The 17,551-nt window shown below is 40.0% G+C and overlaps 1 protein-coding gene across 5 annotated transcripts in view; it reads left to right on the top strand.

Moving 5' to 3' along the window:
- The window catches only part of armc8 (armadillo repeat containing 8), a 253,834-nt gene that overhangs the window by 43,832 nt on the left and 192,451 nt on the right, over window positions 1-17,551 (top strand). For all 5 annotated transcript variants that reach the window (XR_012981938.1, XM_076264244.1, XM_076264243.1 and 2 more), the window contains exon 7: window positions 1,498-1,578. Coding sequence is in view for 4 of the 5 variants with exons in the window: in XM_076264244.1 (XP_076120359.1) it covers window positions 1,498-1,578 (81 nt within the window). In the remaining variant the exon portion in view is untranslated. The remainder of the gene's footprint in view (window positions 1-1,497; window positions 1,579-17,551) is intronic.

Raw genomic sequence — 17,551 nt, 5'->3', positions numbered from 1 at the left:
TCATTGAACAAAAATGCTGATGTGGTACATAAAAATGTAGCTAGAAATGTGGAGAATGCAATGCAATCAAGCATTTTGGGGCGATGTGGAGGCACAAGCCGGCAGCAGAGCAAATTCTCGGGAGGCTACCTCCAAGAATGAGAGAGAGAAAAAGAGAGAAAACTTTCAATGACTCATACTAAGGAAGCTACCCTTATTTTAGAGACTGTTCACATGTCTTTCTTAACCAGTATGGACATTTAATCTGCAAAGGCAAGTTATTCAACTCACACAGAATGTGACCAGACATCCTGGTTTAACCGGGACAGTCCCGATTTTGAGTTGCGTGTCCCGAGTCCCAACAAAAGCCTGTCGGGATGCTAAAATGTTCTGGTTTACACAAATCACTATTAAAGTGTGTCCTTATTATAGCCTGATCATTAACTAAACCCAGTCTGCATATTAATCTTTGCAGCAAACCTTACAGTGTATCTCTGTAAACATTGTTGCAATGCCTCATTTTAACGTTTAGGACAATGCAGAAGAGAAAGTCATCATTTTCAAAATAAACTATGGCTGTGAGTTTTGTTTTCAAATGTTTTCATGCAAATCCTCATCGTAAATCCTCAAATTATGGCTGGGGTCTTTTATTTACTTAGGCTGCGCAAAGCAAAGATAAGTCAAAAAACACACGAGTGTCACTACACACCATACACACGCTCTCTCTCTCTATGTCTCACATACAGACACACACACACACACACACACACAATAACACTGACCTGTCTGTACATTACAAACATATGAAAGATCTGCACACACAAACATGCATGCACACACACACACACACACACAGAGAGATACACAGGCTGACACAAAAAATGTTTTTAATTGATGTCACTAGTCAAAACACACACAGGCACAAAGAGGCACATCATTGCAACCTACATATTTAGTGAAGTGTCACCTAGTGAGTATCATCGTCACGTTTAAATGTTAATGTTACCGTTAATGTGGGCAATTATTATACCTCCCTCGTCCTCATCTCTCCTCACTGTTCCTCTCCTTCTGCCTCTGTTCATGAAGAATGTTCAGCATTGATTTCAAACATATTTTTGTCTTAAAATAATTCCTACCTGTTATATGGAGTTATAAAGTGAGAAATCTTTGTCTGTGTTTGTATATTTGCATTTTTTGCATATCTTCAGAACTATTTGTCTAATCATTTTCACACTTAGCAGGCATATGGCTGGTGAGTGCTTGGTCATTTGGATGTAGCAATTTAAATATATTATTAAAAATATAATATTCACTAGGTGTTTACCAAAATGCTGACCGATTCTGAAAATTGTCTGCCTAAAGGAATCTTAAGCTCTCCAATATGCTTATGTTTTGCACGGGCACTGCTCTAGGATAAACTGTTTCAAAAGTTTTGAAACACCCATGACACTGTTCCAGAAAATAAATACAATGTCAGGCTACAATTACTAAATGTGTGATTGTGTGTATTCCCCTCAGACCCCAGAGCATCAGACTGTTCTATTCAACCATGGTGCCATCCAGAACATAGCACCTCTGCTCATCTCGCCATCTTTTAAGGTACTACCACTTTTGTTCCTTACCTATTGTTTGCTATGGGAAGCACAGGCGTCAGTTAAAGGTGGGGACGGGTGGGATGTGTACCAACCACTTTTTGTCATGACTCATTTCGTCCCCACTACTTTTTGAAACCCCTCGGATAAACTAAATTAATGAAAAAAAAACCGGAGCCTACACATAATTTAGTTGATTATGTGCATGGCCAGGGCCTGAAGTTAACTTTTTTGGCCACCAGCCACTGTGGCAGGTGAATTTTGAAATCCACCTGCCACAGTGGTTTTTTACCAGCCAAAATTATTTTGTGCCCAAAATAAAGGTGAACGACTCAGAAAATGCATAAGAATGGTTCTTGAACTTGTACAGAATACACATTACAGTACTCAAGTAAAAGTAAAAAAGTACTTTGTTAATAAATTACTCAAGTAGGCCTAACAATTTACTTTTTTGTAGGCCTACATTTTTATATTTTTGATGGACCTTTAAAGGGATACAAAAGTATCCTTTATGCCTATTTGCTTTTATCCTCCTCTGTAGGCTAATCATATAGTCAAACATATTTTAAAAGCCCAATTCAAATATATTTTATTTAATATACTTTGTCATAGCCAGAATAAGCATTATGTGGCTATGGATTGAAAAGCAGTCTTCCAATACATTGCAGCTGATTCTTCTGCTTTGCATTGCTAGAAGTCTGGTTATAACTCCACCATACAGACAATGTAACCTAAAAACAATGGCTATATTATGGGTAGACCTATATTTAGGCTATAATAGCCTAGGCATATCCACTCGGGCAGAGCGACAGAGCAGGCTATCTGTTTTCTCAGCCGACCGTCTCATGTCATGTCCTGCAACCTTGAGGCTACATAAATGAATGCTAGGCTTTTTCTAACTTGTATGCTCGATTTCCAGTGCATTTGATTTGCTTGTAAATTAAGTTGTAGGCCTACTTTCCTTGTCCAATGTGATTGTTGAACGATGCTCAACACTCAACAGTCCTCACATGGCAGAACATGTATCACATTAAACTAGGGCTGCAGCTATCGATTCTTTTTGTAATCGATTAATCTAGCACTTTATCGATCGATAAATCGATTAATCGGATATATTTTTTTTGCATTTTTAAACAACCAAAACAAATAATGCATAACGAAAATGACATGGCTGTAAAATGATCAAGCAATTAGCACAGAGGTATTTATTCTAACTCCAACATTTGGCTCCAAAACTAAGCCCATTTATTGCAATTTACCCATTTAGTGTTTAAGTGCCAGTGCCAACAATTAAATAATGTTCAAAATGCTCTCTGTAAAATTGCAGCCTCTTGTGCATGACTTAGCTGAGCGAACAAAGCTGTCCATACTAGGTTGTGAAGTGCTGGGAGGGAGAAGAGGGAAAGCAATTTAATGTATAATGCAGTTTCATGCTGTAATCTAGACTTGACATCAAAGTAAATATCTGTTTTATGTAGATTTCTACACCTGCAGCATTTACCATTAGGCTACTAACAAATAATTTCTGGGGTGATCCTATTTGCTATGGTAACCCAGCAACCTGTGTGTGTGTGTGTGTGTGTGTGTGCACGCGTGCGGTGCGTGAGGGAAGATGAGGGTGCATGCATGTGTGTATAAAAAGGGGTTCTTTTTTAGGCATACTGTCTTGCAACTGAACATAAATAAGTTTACTACTTAAAAACATAAAAAGCTAAACATTATATCACGACATCGCTACAAATACAGTATGTGACTAAAATCAGCCAACATCAATGTAGGCTATAGGCTACGTAGATAGATAGATAGGCTAGATAGATTGATAGATAGCCTACTTTATTGACGCTTGGTGAAACAGCATGGAGTGCATGTTTTCAGTTCAGATGCTTGTTCTTTTCCTTTTTGAGTATGTAACCGGGGCGGAGTGGGGCACTAAAATCCACCGGGAAAATTCTGACTGCACCGGCCACCGCCCCCCCCCCCCCCCCCCCCCCCCCCCCGGCCCGCCCCCCCCATATATCAATAACACAAACAAAATGTATGTCAATTTAAAATTCTAATTCTGAAATATAACATTTGTATACATTTGGGTTAAGGAACTATGTGCAAAAAAATAGAAAAGTGCAATGAGATACACAAAGTAGGTGGTGCATAGACAAAGATATAGTGCAGTGTAGACAGTAGTACAATACAGTCGTTTTCAGAAGGTGGTTTAAAGTAGTATAAATTAAATATAAGTATGTGCAGTGTATTAGCAGTAACCTTATAAGAGCAGAATAAATATGGCTATATAATATGAACAATGTATGAACAACATGTAACAACAGAATATATTACAGATATACATTTAGAAAAGGTATAGAAGTATAGACAATGCCAACCTAATAACACAGGTAAATAAATAACTGGGAAACCAAGCACTTTAAATAAGTGTGAAGAGAACTACTGAACTAGTGAACTATAGACCTCTGATTATATACAGAGAAAAGTGTCCTTTCCTCAGGGGCACAGAGAGTAGTGTCCTTTCCTCAGGGGCAAAGAGAGTAGTGTCCTTACCTGAGGGGCACAGAGTAAGTGTCCTTTCCTCAGGGGCACAGAGTAAGTGTCCTTTCCTCAGGGGCACAGAGTAAGTGTCCTTTCCTCAGGGGCACAGCAAGTAGTATCCTTCTCTCAGAGGCACAGAGAGCAGTGTCTTTACCTCAGGGGCACAGGGTAAGTGTCCTTTCCTGAGAGGCACAGAGAATAGTGTCCTTCTGTCAGGGGCACAGAGAGTGTTGTCTTCACATCAGGGGCACAGAGTGTAGTGTCTTTACCTCAGGGGCACAGAGAGTAGAGTGCTTTCCTGAGGGGCACAGAGAGTAGTTTCCTTCTCTCAGGGGCACAGAGTAAGTGTCCTTTCCTGAGGGGCACAAAGAGTAGTCCTCCTTCTCAGACGGAGGTTGGAAGTAGGAGTTTTGGCCTGAAAAACATAAGCAGGGAAAAGGGTGGAGTGCCTTTCATTTTTACTACAGTATTTCATAATAGAATTGGTTAGCATAATGAATGGATACTTTAGTCAGATTAAATTGTCATGAAAACAAAAAATCTTGACATGTCCTACCTTAAAACATGAGCTGTCGTCTCAGAAGGTCACTGGTCTCTGCAACCTTGTTGATCACCCCATCAGTGTCCAAGGACATCAGAATGTTTTTCTCTGTTTCCATTAGCATAAATGCTTCCAAGTGCTCTTGGGCGATAGTGCTCTTTAGTCTGTTCTTCACAAATTTAAGGGTAGAAAAACTTCTCTCACAGGCCACTTGAGTAGTGGATAATGTCAAAAGAAATTTGTAGGCCAGTCCAATTACATGGTATGAATTTGTCAGTAAATTGTATTGTGCCAAGATAAGGTAAACACTAGGGGTGTGAATCTCTCATGTAAAAGACGATACGATTCACATCTAGATACATGGGCACGATTCGATACAAGAAAAGATACATGTTCATAAAAAACGATTCAGTACGATTCGATGCGATGCGATTCGATGCAGTTCGATGCAGTTGAAGAATGGAAAGCATTCTGAAAGATTTTACTTCGGTCTTCCAAAGTGTAGACAGCTTCAAATTCTGAGCCCCGGTAGCTTAGACCCCGTTTTCCAATTACCTTGACAACACTGACCACACGATCCATCACCTGCCGTTTTCTTCTGACTTGCTCTTGATGGAGGGAGAGCTGGTTTCCCCTTAATCTACTCTCAATGTCCACTTGATGTGCCCTCAAGAAGTAAGCCTCTGCGCAATCTCGATGGATATGACTTCTTTCATGCTCCTCGATTCTTTGATGTACATGCTTCCACGAATGCATGCCCCCCCTAACAAAAGCGCCGTCAAAAGCAGAGGGCTTTGAAAATGCCAAACAAACTGTGCAGAAGAGAGCATGGCTTTCTTCACAGTAAGTCAACCACTTGCGGTTGATCCCATCCCTACTATGAAAAATATTAGGCAAGGTTCTTCTTGGGGTTTGTTGGGGGTGATATTGAAAAAAATAAAGACAGATCTTTAGACTTGGGACGGGCAAAATAATTGAAGATTTGAATCTCATCTTCAGCTGGTCCAGCCTCACTACTTTGAATCTCCTCCTCAGCTGGTCCAGCCTCTATACTCTCAATTTCCACCTCAGTTGGTCCAACTTCTACACTTTCAGTTTCCTTCTCAGCTGGCCCAGCCTCTGTCTCTCCTCATCTGTTTCTGTTTCTATCCTGGACCCTAAGGCTTCACTCTCCCTTGCACTAACCGACAAAGCATCCTCCTCCATGTCTGGTTAAGATGACATAAAATAAACAGCTATTATCAACAGTATTACAACTACATGGTTAAATGCAACACAATTACATAAATTATGTATAAAAATGAGTTGCATATGAATAATCCACACTTATGTTACACTAAGACAGCATGTCTTTCCAATATAATGTCTCATTCTCTATATGTTGCAATCATTACATTTTCCTATCATATTTCACTAATAAACTTCTGCATTTTGTTTAGCCTATACACTGCATTCTAACCTCTTTTGTACCTATAACATTGCGCAATGTGTGCACACCTGTACTTGTAGTCGTGACTTCTTCTCCTAGCATTGTCTGATGAGCATCAAAATTGTGCTGATGAGTCTGATGAGTCTGACTGAATTCTGAGACTGTGCAGAAAAAACAGAACAGGCCTCGCATTCAAATTCAACTTTTTACAGCAAAATGATAATTGCATTTCCCCTGATAGTATAGACCACGAGTTAGGGGGTATACAATGCACCCTACCTCCCAACAAAACCAACTTTCTTTGAAAGGTCTGGCTATGCTGCACATGCATTTCAGTGTTAACATTGAACATTTTTGTATGCACTATCTGTTTGAAGAAAAAGAATGTGATTCATTAGACTGTTAGTGCATTCAAATATTTTCCATCATGACAAAGAAAGATCAGATAGGACATGTCCATGTATATGCACATCAATTGATGTAGACGTGATATAAAAATGACAGAGACCTATCCAATCTTGCCCCACATCATGCACAATAAAGTTCTCTATTGTACCAAGGCAAATCAGGTAAATAACGTTGCCAATTTCAATTTAAGGGAAAGCTAATTACACCACCTAAACCATACAATTTCGAAAATCATATGTCTTTTAAATGTGATTAAACATGCATTGCCAAAATCTAATCAAGCAAGAAAGAGTACAACTTCATTAGATTGTAAATTCGATGTTGACCTCATTCTCTGTATTGCACTGGCTACACAATGCATTAGGCTACATTATAACAGAGTGACTACATCGGAAAAGAAATCTCCACGATCATTCTGTGCAGTGGATTTAACCAAATCAATGTGAAACAGTCTCACTCACCGGGCTATACCACAATCGACATCCACATAATGACACAAACACCTCAATTTGGATAGAACAGGTTAAATGCATTTTGGAAAACGATTATGTGAACCCTGCTCGCTTGCATCTGCTAACATTAATTAACTTCTGCTAGTGAAGGCTATTGGTCAAACAGCTAGCCTAATTCATTACTTATTTTGACTTTTAGCTAGCAGTAGCACCTAGAACTGAACATTACTAGCCGCTGACAAAAAAATGGTCGAATTCAAGAGCCACTCAAGGATTTATTAATTGGCAAAGTCATTAATTCGTCTGAAATATACCAGCTTGAGTGGCCCACTAAGTCATTACCATACCAACATTTGACTAGCTTGTGCTAGTTCACGACTAGCAATAAATTCAAATTAACCTGCAGCACTCGTTGACGCCTGATTTCGGAATAAATCCGTAATTTTTGAGCACTTTGATGCATCCTCCTCCAGCATCCGCTTCTTCTTAATTCTGGCCTTTTCGGCCCCTCCTTTCTTTCTCTTGCCTTCCATGGTTAAAACGTTAAAATGTTAGCAAACCACGTCCTCAAACTCGAACTTGCTCGCTTTCTATCTGTCTGAGATAACGTAGATGATGTCATTATCTTTGTAGGGTCATTCCATTAGCACCGAGGGGGCGCTCATTTATCTCCCTACATTTCTGTAAATAGACTTGACCTGCAATCGCATTCCCCATTCCCAGGAGGCTTTGCTCCATTCTAGTTCATTTAAGAACAAACAAACAAATGCAAGAACAAATAAACAAATTAAATTGTTGTTGTTTTTTTTATTTGTGACCATGAATGTTCTGTAACGCCTGAATAAGAAGAATTGAATTAAGATTACACAAAAATCAGTAGATTGATGGGAGAGATGAGTGTGCAGGATAAGCTACCATGACTAAGATATAGAGAGTGGGGAACTGATATAAATGTTGGTTGGACTGTTTTCAGTAACTAATATAGGGAAAATTGGAGAATTATAAATTGTCAATGCTTTGACTGAGCGCAAGGGCCGGTCACGTTCGCCTCAGGGCCGCTCTGAATAATTTGGGGCCGCGGCCGGCCCACCGGGAAAAGTCCCGATAGTCCCGATGGCCACTCCGCCCCTGGCATGTAATGATCCCAAAACTTTACTTGAAAACTTTAGACATTCTCTGCCATTTATGGACATCTTGACTCCGCCATCGCGCCAGCTAATTCAGAACATAGACATAATCTATGATTCAGAATGTATCACGATTCACACGCTAGTGGTGTGCTTCCTGAACAACGGTCCGTGTGGAACAATCAGATCCCTGCACGTATAGTGCGCGTCATAGGAATTTAACGAGGCTTCGAGGCAGGGTTTTTGCCTCTAGTCATTTTTGTAATCGAGTTATTCGAGTAACTCGATGAATCGTTTCAGCCCTACATTAAGCAGCAGACCTTACTGAGTATGAAGATATAAAGCATTCCTCTGTACAATAGGCCATTCCCAAGTAATCCGGCTTTGAAATTGTTCCAAATTTCTACATGGTCTTCAACTTTGGGCTAAAATAGCAACGCAAAATAATGAACTTCCTTTCCATATCAAAGAATCAAAAGTTGGTCATGGCATGCTACTTGACATCTGCCTGTATGCAAGCACAGCTTACTTCAGGTCACAAATGCAGAGGCTTCAGTGAATAAAACTATTCATAAATATAGCTGCAAGCAGCAATGTGGGGGCCAAGCAGCAGGTTCAGCAGGCCAGATTTGCCATGTAACTCAATGCCGTTGCATCAGACATATAGCATTAAGCAGTCACAGCAAGTTCCATGCCAAACAACCTAAGATTGGCTGAGTTACAAGGTCAAGTTTCACATCAAAACATAACTGATTTTGTGTGGCTGAACCAGGGCTGAGTGTCACTGCCCCCTCACCCAGCCAGCCCACCGCCGCAATCGCCCCTGCCCGTCCCACCCCGCCCCATCCTTGCAGGCATGCTTTAGAATGAACTGGATGGAACCTGCTGTCATCAGTTTCACATCAAAAATAAAAGATCTACTGAAATATGATCACACTTGCTGTGATTTAAACATAGAGGTCAAAAATTGATGTCATAGGGTGTGTTGAACTCGGCTTGGCCCAAGGATTCCAATGATACCTCATTTTGACAATCGGGTCAAAAGTCACGTCCGTGAACACACGTCCAACTTTGGCCTGTTGGTGACGCTAGAGCGCTTGAGGTGCCTGCATGAAACCTGGTGGAATTAATTATTGGACTGTCCCCAAACAGTGTGCAAAATGTTATAACTTTTTACCAGACGGTTCTATGGGCTGCCATTGACTTCCATTGCAGAATAATGCACATCAGCAACTACTGGCCAAAATGCATTTGTGTCAATTACAGAGCCCCCTAGAGGTCAAAGGTCACCGAATTTCTTGAGCGTCCTCCCGATGGGGTCTGAGGTACATGTTCTAAGTTTGGTTTTGATACATGAAAGCGTTACTGAGATATGAGCTCACTTCCTGTTTTGCGTCTTCTCCGCAAATTTCGTTTGGCTGTTACAGCCCAATGCTTCTGTCAATTGTTCCAGAATGCAATGCACTCATCAGGCATGGTCTGAAGATGGTCTCTACCAATTTTGGTGAGGATCAGCTGAAATTTGTGACCTGCGAAAACATGTACGTGTTTTTGATTTAATCCAACATGGCGGCCGAATCCATTATGATGACATCACAAGTTGACATGGGTCGGCTTAAGGAACTCCAACAGTGTTACCAGAAACCACTAGTGCGTTGTAATTCTAAGCACAACAGCAGCTACAGGCCAAAAGGCATGTTTCTTAATTGCAGTGCCCTCTAGAGGCCAAAGGTCACAACATTTCTTGAGCATCCCCCTGATTGGGTCCTGAGTCCATACAACAAGTTTGGCTTTGATACATGCAAGGGTTGCTGAGATATTATCTCACTTCCTGTTTGGTGGCTTAGCCACAAATTTCGATTGGATATTACGGGTGAACGGTTATAGTTCCGAAAACAAAACACCACAACTTTTGTGAGGCTTGGTCTGAAAATCATGTGTGTCAAGTTCGGTGACGATCGGACAAAATTTGTGACCTGTGAAGTTTTAGTTTCACTTTCACTAAAATCCAATATGGCGGAAAATCCATCATGGCGGAAAATTACGTCATAGTTGAACTCGGCTTGGTCCAAGGATTCCAAAGATACCCCTTTTTTTTAAATCGGGCCAACGGGTCAGAAGTTATGTGTGTGAACGCACGTCCAACTTTGGCCTGTTGGTGGCGCTAGAGCGCTCGAGGTGCCGACTTGACACTTGGTGAAATTAATCATGGGACTGTGCCTAATTACTGTGCCAAATTTCATAACTTTTTACCAGACGGTTCTATAGGCTGCCATTGACTTCAATGACAGAAGCGTAATAATAATAGGGAAGAAAACATAGAAACACAATCGGTGCCTTCGCAGCTTTGCTGCTTGGCCCCCAATCAAATATTTAGCCTATGTCAACTCAGTACACGAATAGGAATAGATATTTCTACTGGCAGTAACCTACTCACAATGAAATCTACAACATGCATGCAATTTTCATTTGGCGGGTCTAATGGTTGTTGGCTTCTGGTAGTAGCTTCCTAATTCACTTAAGAAAGACTTATGGTTATGGATATAAGGAACATTCTGAAAACGAAAAGGATTAAGGCAATGATGAGCAGGGATAGCAGTGGAGGACTCTCTCTATCTTGCTATATCAGCAGATGAGAAGGACTGCGCACTGTCTGCGTCTTTTAAGCTGGTAATCTGGTCGGATACATAGTGTGATGTACACACGGAATTTAATTTCTGTTTATAAAAACATAGCAAAGTGTTTTTTTTTCTGTAGTTTGTGACCTATGTTCCCTGGTGAGTTACTATAAATGTTTTCATGCAAATACCGATATTTTACAGGACTCAAATGAACGATCATTCATCATTCATCAGGCATAGTGTAGGTCCTATTCTCTGACTGAAAATGTGCAGAAATTTTGGATTTACTTAAAGGTCCCATGTGTAAGAACTTCTTTAGGGATTATATTGCAACCTAATAGAACTACGGTAGCCGTCACACATCAAAAACCTAACACCCAATTCATACCAAAGATCCGCGTCGAGACGAAACTGTCGCAAAGCATTTACCATATCTAGTCGCAGCTCATCTCGTTGGCAATCTACCTAGATGATGGCCCTTGTTCCGGACTCCTTAATAGGTGTGTCAAAACAAACTTTTCTCTTGTCATTAGCTTGTGTGTGATGCCAATGAAACACACTTTCGGACATGGAATATATAATTTAATTTTGCCTGTTAATCGAGCTAGTTAGCTAACGTTAGCACAGTAAACTGAAAGTGAATGGGAATGGCTAGTGATGTTCGCTAGCTAGGTAGCATCTAAGGACTTTGGTTAAACTTCTATATTGTTGCAATCTAACCTGAAATAACATACATTCAGCAACTTTGTCGTAGTCTGCTAGTTCTAGCAAAACTATGATAGGTTAGTTTATCATCTGTCTCTGGGTCTACAGTCTTTGAAAAGGTGACTGTGCACAACAGCTTTGCTGAGACAGTGACAGATCACAATCTCTTTATTTGTTTTGTTGGAAAATACAATGTCAATGTCGGAATGTTAGGAAGACATGTAACTTGTAGAAAATGGGTTCATCACTTACATTGCTAAATGTAGGGAAATTCAGCAGATGAATCCAAGATAAGGTTTTTCTTTGCATGCCAAAGACGGAGCTGTATTTCGCAAATGTCCCTAGCTGGTCACCGTTATTTTAAAATGGCACACGTAGATGGAGCGTATGTATGTAAATGCCCATTTCTAAGCCAATAGGTATGCTTCGAATTGGTGGTGGTGGTAATTAAACATGAATGAGGCCACATTTATGAATGGGAAATTTTTATTTAGTTAACAAACAACTGAAAACGTTCCACACTGTCCCTTTAACAGTACTTACGAAGATTTCCCGGGGTGTCACCCTCGGACACCTTCGGGATAAGCCCTGAATGTTTTCAACTGTTGGTGATCTGTCTGGGCCAGCTTGAGCTTTAAATTCAGTATAGTCTACCACTCATCTCGTTTCGTATCGTCTCTGGTCTGGAAACCATTTCGTAGTGAATGCTGGTGATGTTTAGATCAACACCATTAAACATAAGCAGCGTTCATCGTAGACAAATTACAAATGCATATATATGCATATCTTAGCCTTACCAAAAGTGATAAAAAAAAAATGAAAACATCATTGTCCCCATCACTTTTCAAAACAAACTGATACCAATGATGGGAAGACATGCTAGTTTTCCCTAAAATGTATGCCATTACCTGAAAAAGTATTTTTTTGCAATCAGGTAAGTATTTGTGCAAAAGGCTATTTAACATAATATGATAGATTCTGAGTCCTGTTCACTACTACTACAAGTTAGTTCAAGATATTGTTAGTGGTTAGCACTACCAGGTGTTTTTGAGCCTCTTAACAAACTCAAAAAGTTATTACAAGTGCTGTGCAACATGAACAAGGTCCTTACGAGAGACACCACTCTGCGTATTTGTTAAGAAACTGTATAAATCCAGTGTTTGTACAGATAGAGGTATTTGTCTTTGATTTTAGTCTAGTGTTAGTCTCTAGCAGGATAACTTGAACTATGTAGCACTGATTTCTAAAACAAAAATTCCTACAGACAGTACTCGGTGACCTCGAATAACAGGGCCCTATGTTGAAAACAGCTGGAGTTCCACTTTAAGACTGTCAAAAAATTATCAAAATATTCACACCTTTTCTTTAAATGGGCACTTTGAATTGACACTTGCCATTGAGCTCTGGTGCATCCTATTTCTATCAATGGTCCTTGAGATGCTTCTACAACTTGATTGGAGTCCACCTATGCCTAAATTAATTCACTGGACATTATTAGGAGAGGCGCTGTCATGAACAATACGTTCCGGCTTGCGAAAAAGTTCCGGATGACGTAATAATCACGTTCCAATCAGCTGTTAATTTCTAGGTGAATGGTGAATGTCTCTTAGAATCTTCGTGAAACACTGTCTAAACACGTATGAAAAAGGGAGAATTTAAGTCGTCAGTGCAAAATAGATAGCCTATATTTTACACTGTATAGGGGAGAAGATGGAATATGTATCTGGTGAAATACAATTAGCCCTGACTCTTTCGTTTTAAGGTTTTATTGAGCGTCACGCAGCACGTCAAACTTGTAGCCTATTTTACCGCGTCTGTGACCAATATAAGCTAGCCTAGGCCTACTTGGGGTTGTCTGAAGCTAACTATCTGAAGCTAGGCCTGCTTGAAAACACTGAAATAGCCTTGGCTACTGTCATGTTGGATATTGAGTTTCGTTATAAATGTATCTTAAAGATAGGCTACAAATCGGTTCGCTAAATATGCCAACCTGTTCGTAGGCTACTATAGACACTGTTCATGTTCCTCGTCCACATTATTAGCCAAACTCTCAATACCCGTTATAACGTAAGCTTCATTTCCAGTTGGCTACTCAGTTGGCTTCAGATAATCACAAAGTGCCTTTATGTCGCTTATGGGAAGGAAGACAGTAACAATGTTGTCCTACCTCATAACGAAGTTCGGCCTTCTGCATTTTATCTCAAAACACAGAGACTAAACGTCATCTTTGCAGTATACAAGTAATGGCAAATGTGGTGTTCAGCAGGTTACATTTGCGTCAGCAAAAAAGTTGGGGAAGCATTGATTTTGCAAGGTGCTAGTCTAGTTATTTCACACTGGAGGAGTTGGACTACAGCAAAACTATCTTAGGAAGAAATCTGTGTTCATATAGTGTCGTACATGAACTCAATCACTAAGGTATCAGACGCTCTAGTATTGTGATAAAGTGCAAGAAATGTTAACCTGGGTAGACTTTCATTCAGGGCCAACACAGGTGTAGTAGTACAGTATGCACGTTTCTCAACATCAACAATAATAAATACACGTACTGTTTTTAAATTCATTAGTAGGCCCACATGCATATAGTTTACTAATCCCCAGACAGCATGTGTGTAACTTAAATCATAAGACATTTGTCATGGTGCACATGGCTTATGGTGGAGCAATGGGGAGACCACACCAAAAGTGAATTTGAACAAAAAGTAATTTATTATATACATTTGGTGGAAAAAGTTACAAAGTAAGAGGGAAACCAAGTATGTAGTGCAAGTCAGCATTTGTAGAAAAAAATGAGAGCCACTGCAACACTGTCCACTCTAATGTTTCTCATGTGTCAAAGGGAATGAATAATTGCCATTAGCAACTTGCTGCCAATGCAATTACAACATATTTATAAAATACACATTTTAATTAACATAATAATTAGGCAAGAATTACTCAAATGTATGGTCTTTTTATTTCACAAAATAAAACCACAATTGATGTCTGGGCCAGGAGATTCCTCTTTTTGCTGGCATTGGTGAGCAGGTTCAATGCATATCCTCTCCTCCAAGCTGGCTTGGTTGTGCAGGTGTTTCAGTCCAGTCCTCTTCTCAGGCAGCCCCTAACTGTGGTACGATGCACCAGTCAACTTACCAACATCTAAGTTAAAACTGTTTCCCAAAACTATCATACTTACATAGTACTTTGTAAGTCTTGACCATGATAGTATCCAAACTTCAGTAGTCTGGACTAAGGTGGTCATTACATATAGTAGCCTAACACGCGGACTGACACCTGCAAATAACAGACTTACAGTAATGATGTATGAAATCATCTCTTTCTCTTTTTTTTTGTAATTCAGGGTCATCAAGTTAATTCATTGGTTCATATAGGCTGACCTTTGTAAATTAACGACTGCTTTGAATTCACTTTTAAACATTAGTCATTTAAATGTGCTGGTGAAACTGTTGTATACTCTATTGTTATTTACCCTCTATTCACTTGTTTACACCGTCATCTCTGTGGTGCAGTGCAATAAGGCTGATAATAGCCTGCGATGTGCAGCACATGACAGTCAGCTGTCCAAGAGTTCGAATCTGGATTGAAATAGTTATTTTGACTACAATATTCTCACCATTGTTTACCTATAAGTCTATCTATTATGCAGATCATATTATCCCCCCACTCCATGACAATGTTAAAATCAAAGGCTACATATTCTCAACTGACTGATCAAAAGCGTGCACCTTTTATTATCTGCAGATGTGTGACTTTTACTTGTGTGCACGTGGCTGCAAATTGGCTTTCAAATAATATATTTTATGCCTAAGCCATTTTAAAATATGGATGTATGGTGGTTAGAAGTGTATAATATCAACCAGACACTTAAATCCGTTTATAATTATCAATTTGTACACAAATCTGGAGTCAGTGCAGTCTTTCACATGAAAATCCCCTGAACTATTTTTCTACTATGCTTCTACCACAGGTCGAGAGGTGTAGTTTGAACTAGCTAACTTAAGACTAGGGTTGCAAAGGGGTGGAAAATGTCCGGTACATTTCTGGAAACTTTCCATGGGAAGTTAAAGGAACCGTATGTAAGATTGTGGCCAAAACTGGTACTGCAATCACTTTAAAATGACTGTAGAGCGGTGTATCCCGTCCCCCTCCCCCCTGACTGGCAGAACTGGCAACAAGGATGCCGAAACACTCGTGACTTCGCATCAGGCCAAAACACAACATGACAACATCAACATCAGTTGAGGGCTGCAACTTCACTTTTTAAATGACAATATCTTGGCTGGACTACTGTTGTCAGTGATATAAGCAGGGTTCTAAATTAACACCCACCAACCCACCAAATGCGGGTTCAAATTAATAATTTGAAAAGTTAATAAAAACTTACTAGCCAGTTTGGCCTGTGATGCATGAGGCATTACATGCATGATACATAAGGCTCTGTTCTCGGTCATATATCCCCCTGGCAGTACTTCCTACATTTCCCATGACCACTGTGCTGTAATGCTACGTGATGACGTTTCATACGCCCATTTGCTGCGCGCAGCTTGCTGTGAAACCAGCGTGAGAGACGATGGAAACGAACGGAGCGTCTACCAGAAAACACAAGGAATTAGAAGTACAAACGGAGTCAGAGCAGGGAGCATAGACTGAAAGAGGAGGGAGTTAGCCAGTAAAGTAAAGTAAAAAGTACATAACGCATGTACATAACACAAACATAACACGTTACGAAATATTAACGCAATTAACGCATTGTGTTTACCTATTTTCTTTGTGGGGGGCTGATGTCATGTAACGGAGGCCGCAAAACCTGAAGCAGCAAGATGGTTTATTTAATTTATTGTCTATGGAGTTAGGTGAAGATGGAACGTGAGGAGCTTGTAGGCGAAAATTTTCAGTTTTAAAAAGTTGCCTGATCAGTGATCACCACCACCAGACGCATAACGCACTATGCGTAGGTCACCGAGAGACAGAGGAGGGACCAACATTTAGCCAATAAATAGTAGTTCTACGGCAAACTGTTTTTCACTCTTGTTAGAGAAAGTATACAATGTCAACATGCACCAACAGCATGTTACATAAAGATGATACTTTTCGGGTCCTCTCTATGAAGATCCAACTTGAACGTAGGCCCTATGCTACTCCATTTAATTGAGAACGCGTCTGAGCACGCACGAGAGGGAGAGAAAACGAGTGGCAGGTTCCAGCTGGCTTGTCATTGTTGATGATAATTGATATCTCCTTTTTTATTAAGTTAAGATTAAACTAAATGCGGCAGTGGTTGGGACAGACTTATGGGGGCGAGAAGAGGAATGAAGCAGGGGATGAGGATATCGACAGAGAAATAGCTAGATAGTAGGGGTGTAAAGATTAACCGATACGTATCGGTATCCGTTTTTAACGTGTAAGATACGGCTACATCGATACGTGAAGCCCCGTATCGGAAAAAACTGAAATGAACCGGTCGTTATATCGATTTACTTGTTATAAATCGGTGCACAACCTTTTCTGCTCGCTCAGACTCTCATTTACGTTCCAAGCACCGCGTTCACCCCACTTCCGGTTTTGAAACTATACGTGGCACGGAATTGTGGGTAATGCAGTTCGTTTTGGTTACATTCATTGCCCAAAGTTGTCAAATGACCTCATTACCAACTTAAGCATGTGAAAACTTGCACTCGGTCGGCTTTTGTTTTTCGAAATTCAGCGCGAAATTAAGCACTTATAGCATTCCTAAACAGCAACGATAGTCTGTAGAGTAGCCTTACCTTTGATGAAGGGATTTCCTTAATGTTAAATAATAATTTGGCCCTTGCTGCTAAAACGATGCATATATATGCATATTGGCTAATAATTTAGCCAATGATTTTGTTCATATTCACTCAGACTTGTGGCATTTTAGGTTTCTGCATTAGGTCTACAAAATAAGCCCAGAGAGTTCATTGATTTGTAGGCCTATTTTATTCTTGTAGGGTAGGCTAGGCCTATATGAGAAAAGGCCAAGAGTGTCTTAAGCACTGTTTTATTTTATTTTGGTATTGTCTTACCTCAACAAGGCTACAGCTCCATGAAAACAATCAGATATAACTCTATAAAATCTGTAAAGTCTATAAAAATGTATTTTTATGTTGTATTTGGCTCCTGTGTTTGACTGAA

This window comes from Alosa pseudoharengus, unplaced genomic scaffold (assembly GCF_046254945.1).
Source record: "Alosa pseudoharengus isolate Yale_2024_CS ecotype anadromous, Long Island Sound unplaced genomic scaffold, YU_APseudo_1.1 YU_APseudo_1.1_scf_3, whole genome shotgun sequence".
Lineage (NCBI taxonomy): Eukaryota > Metazoa > Chordata > Actinopteri > Clupeiformes > Clupeidae > Alosa > Alosa pseudoharengus.
Note: the sequence above shows the minus strand (reverse complement) of the source record. Positions and strands in the feature narration are given on the sequence as shown.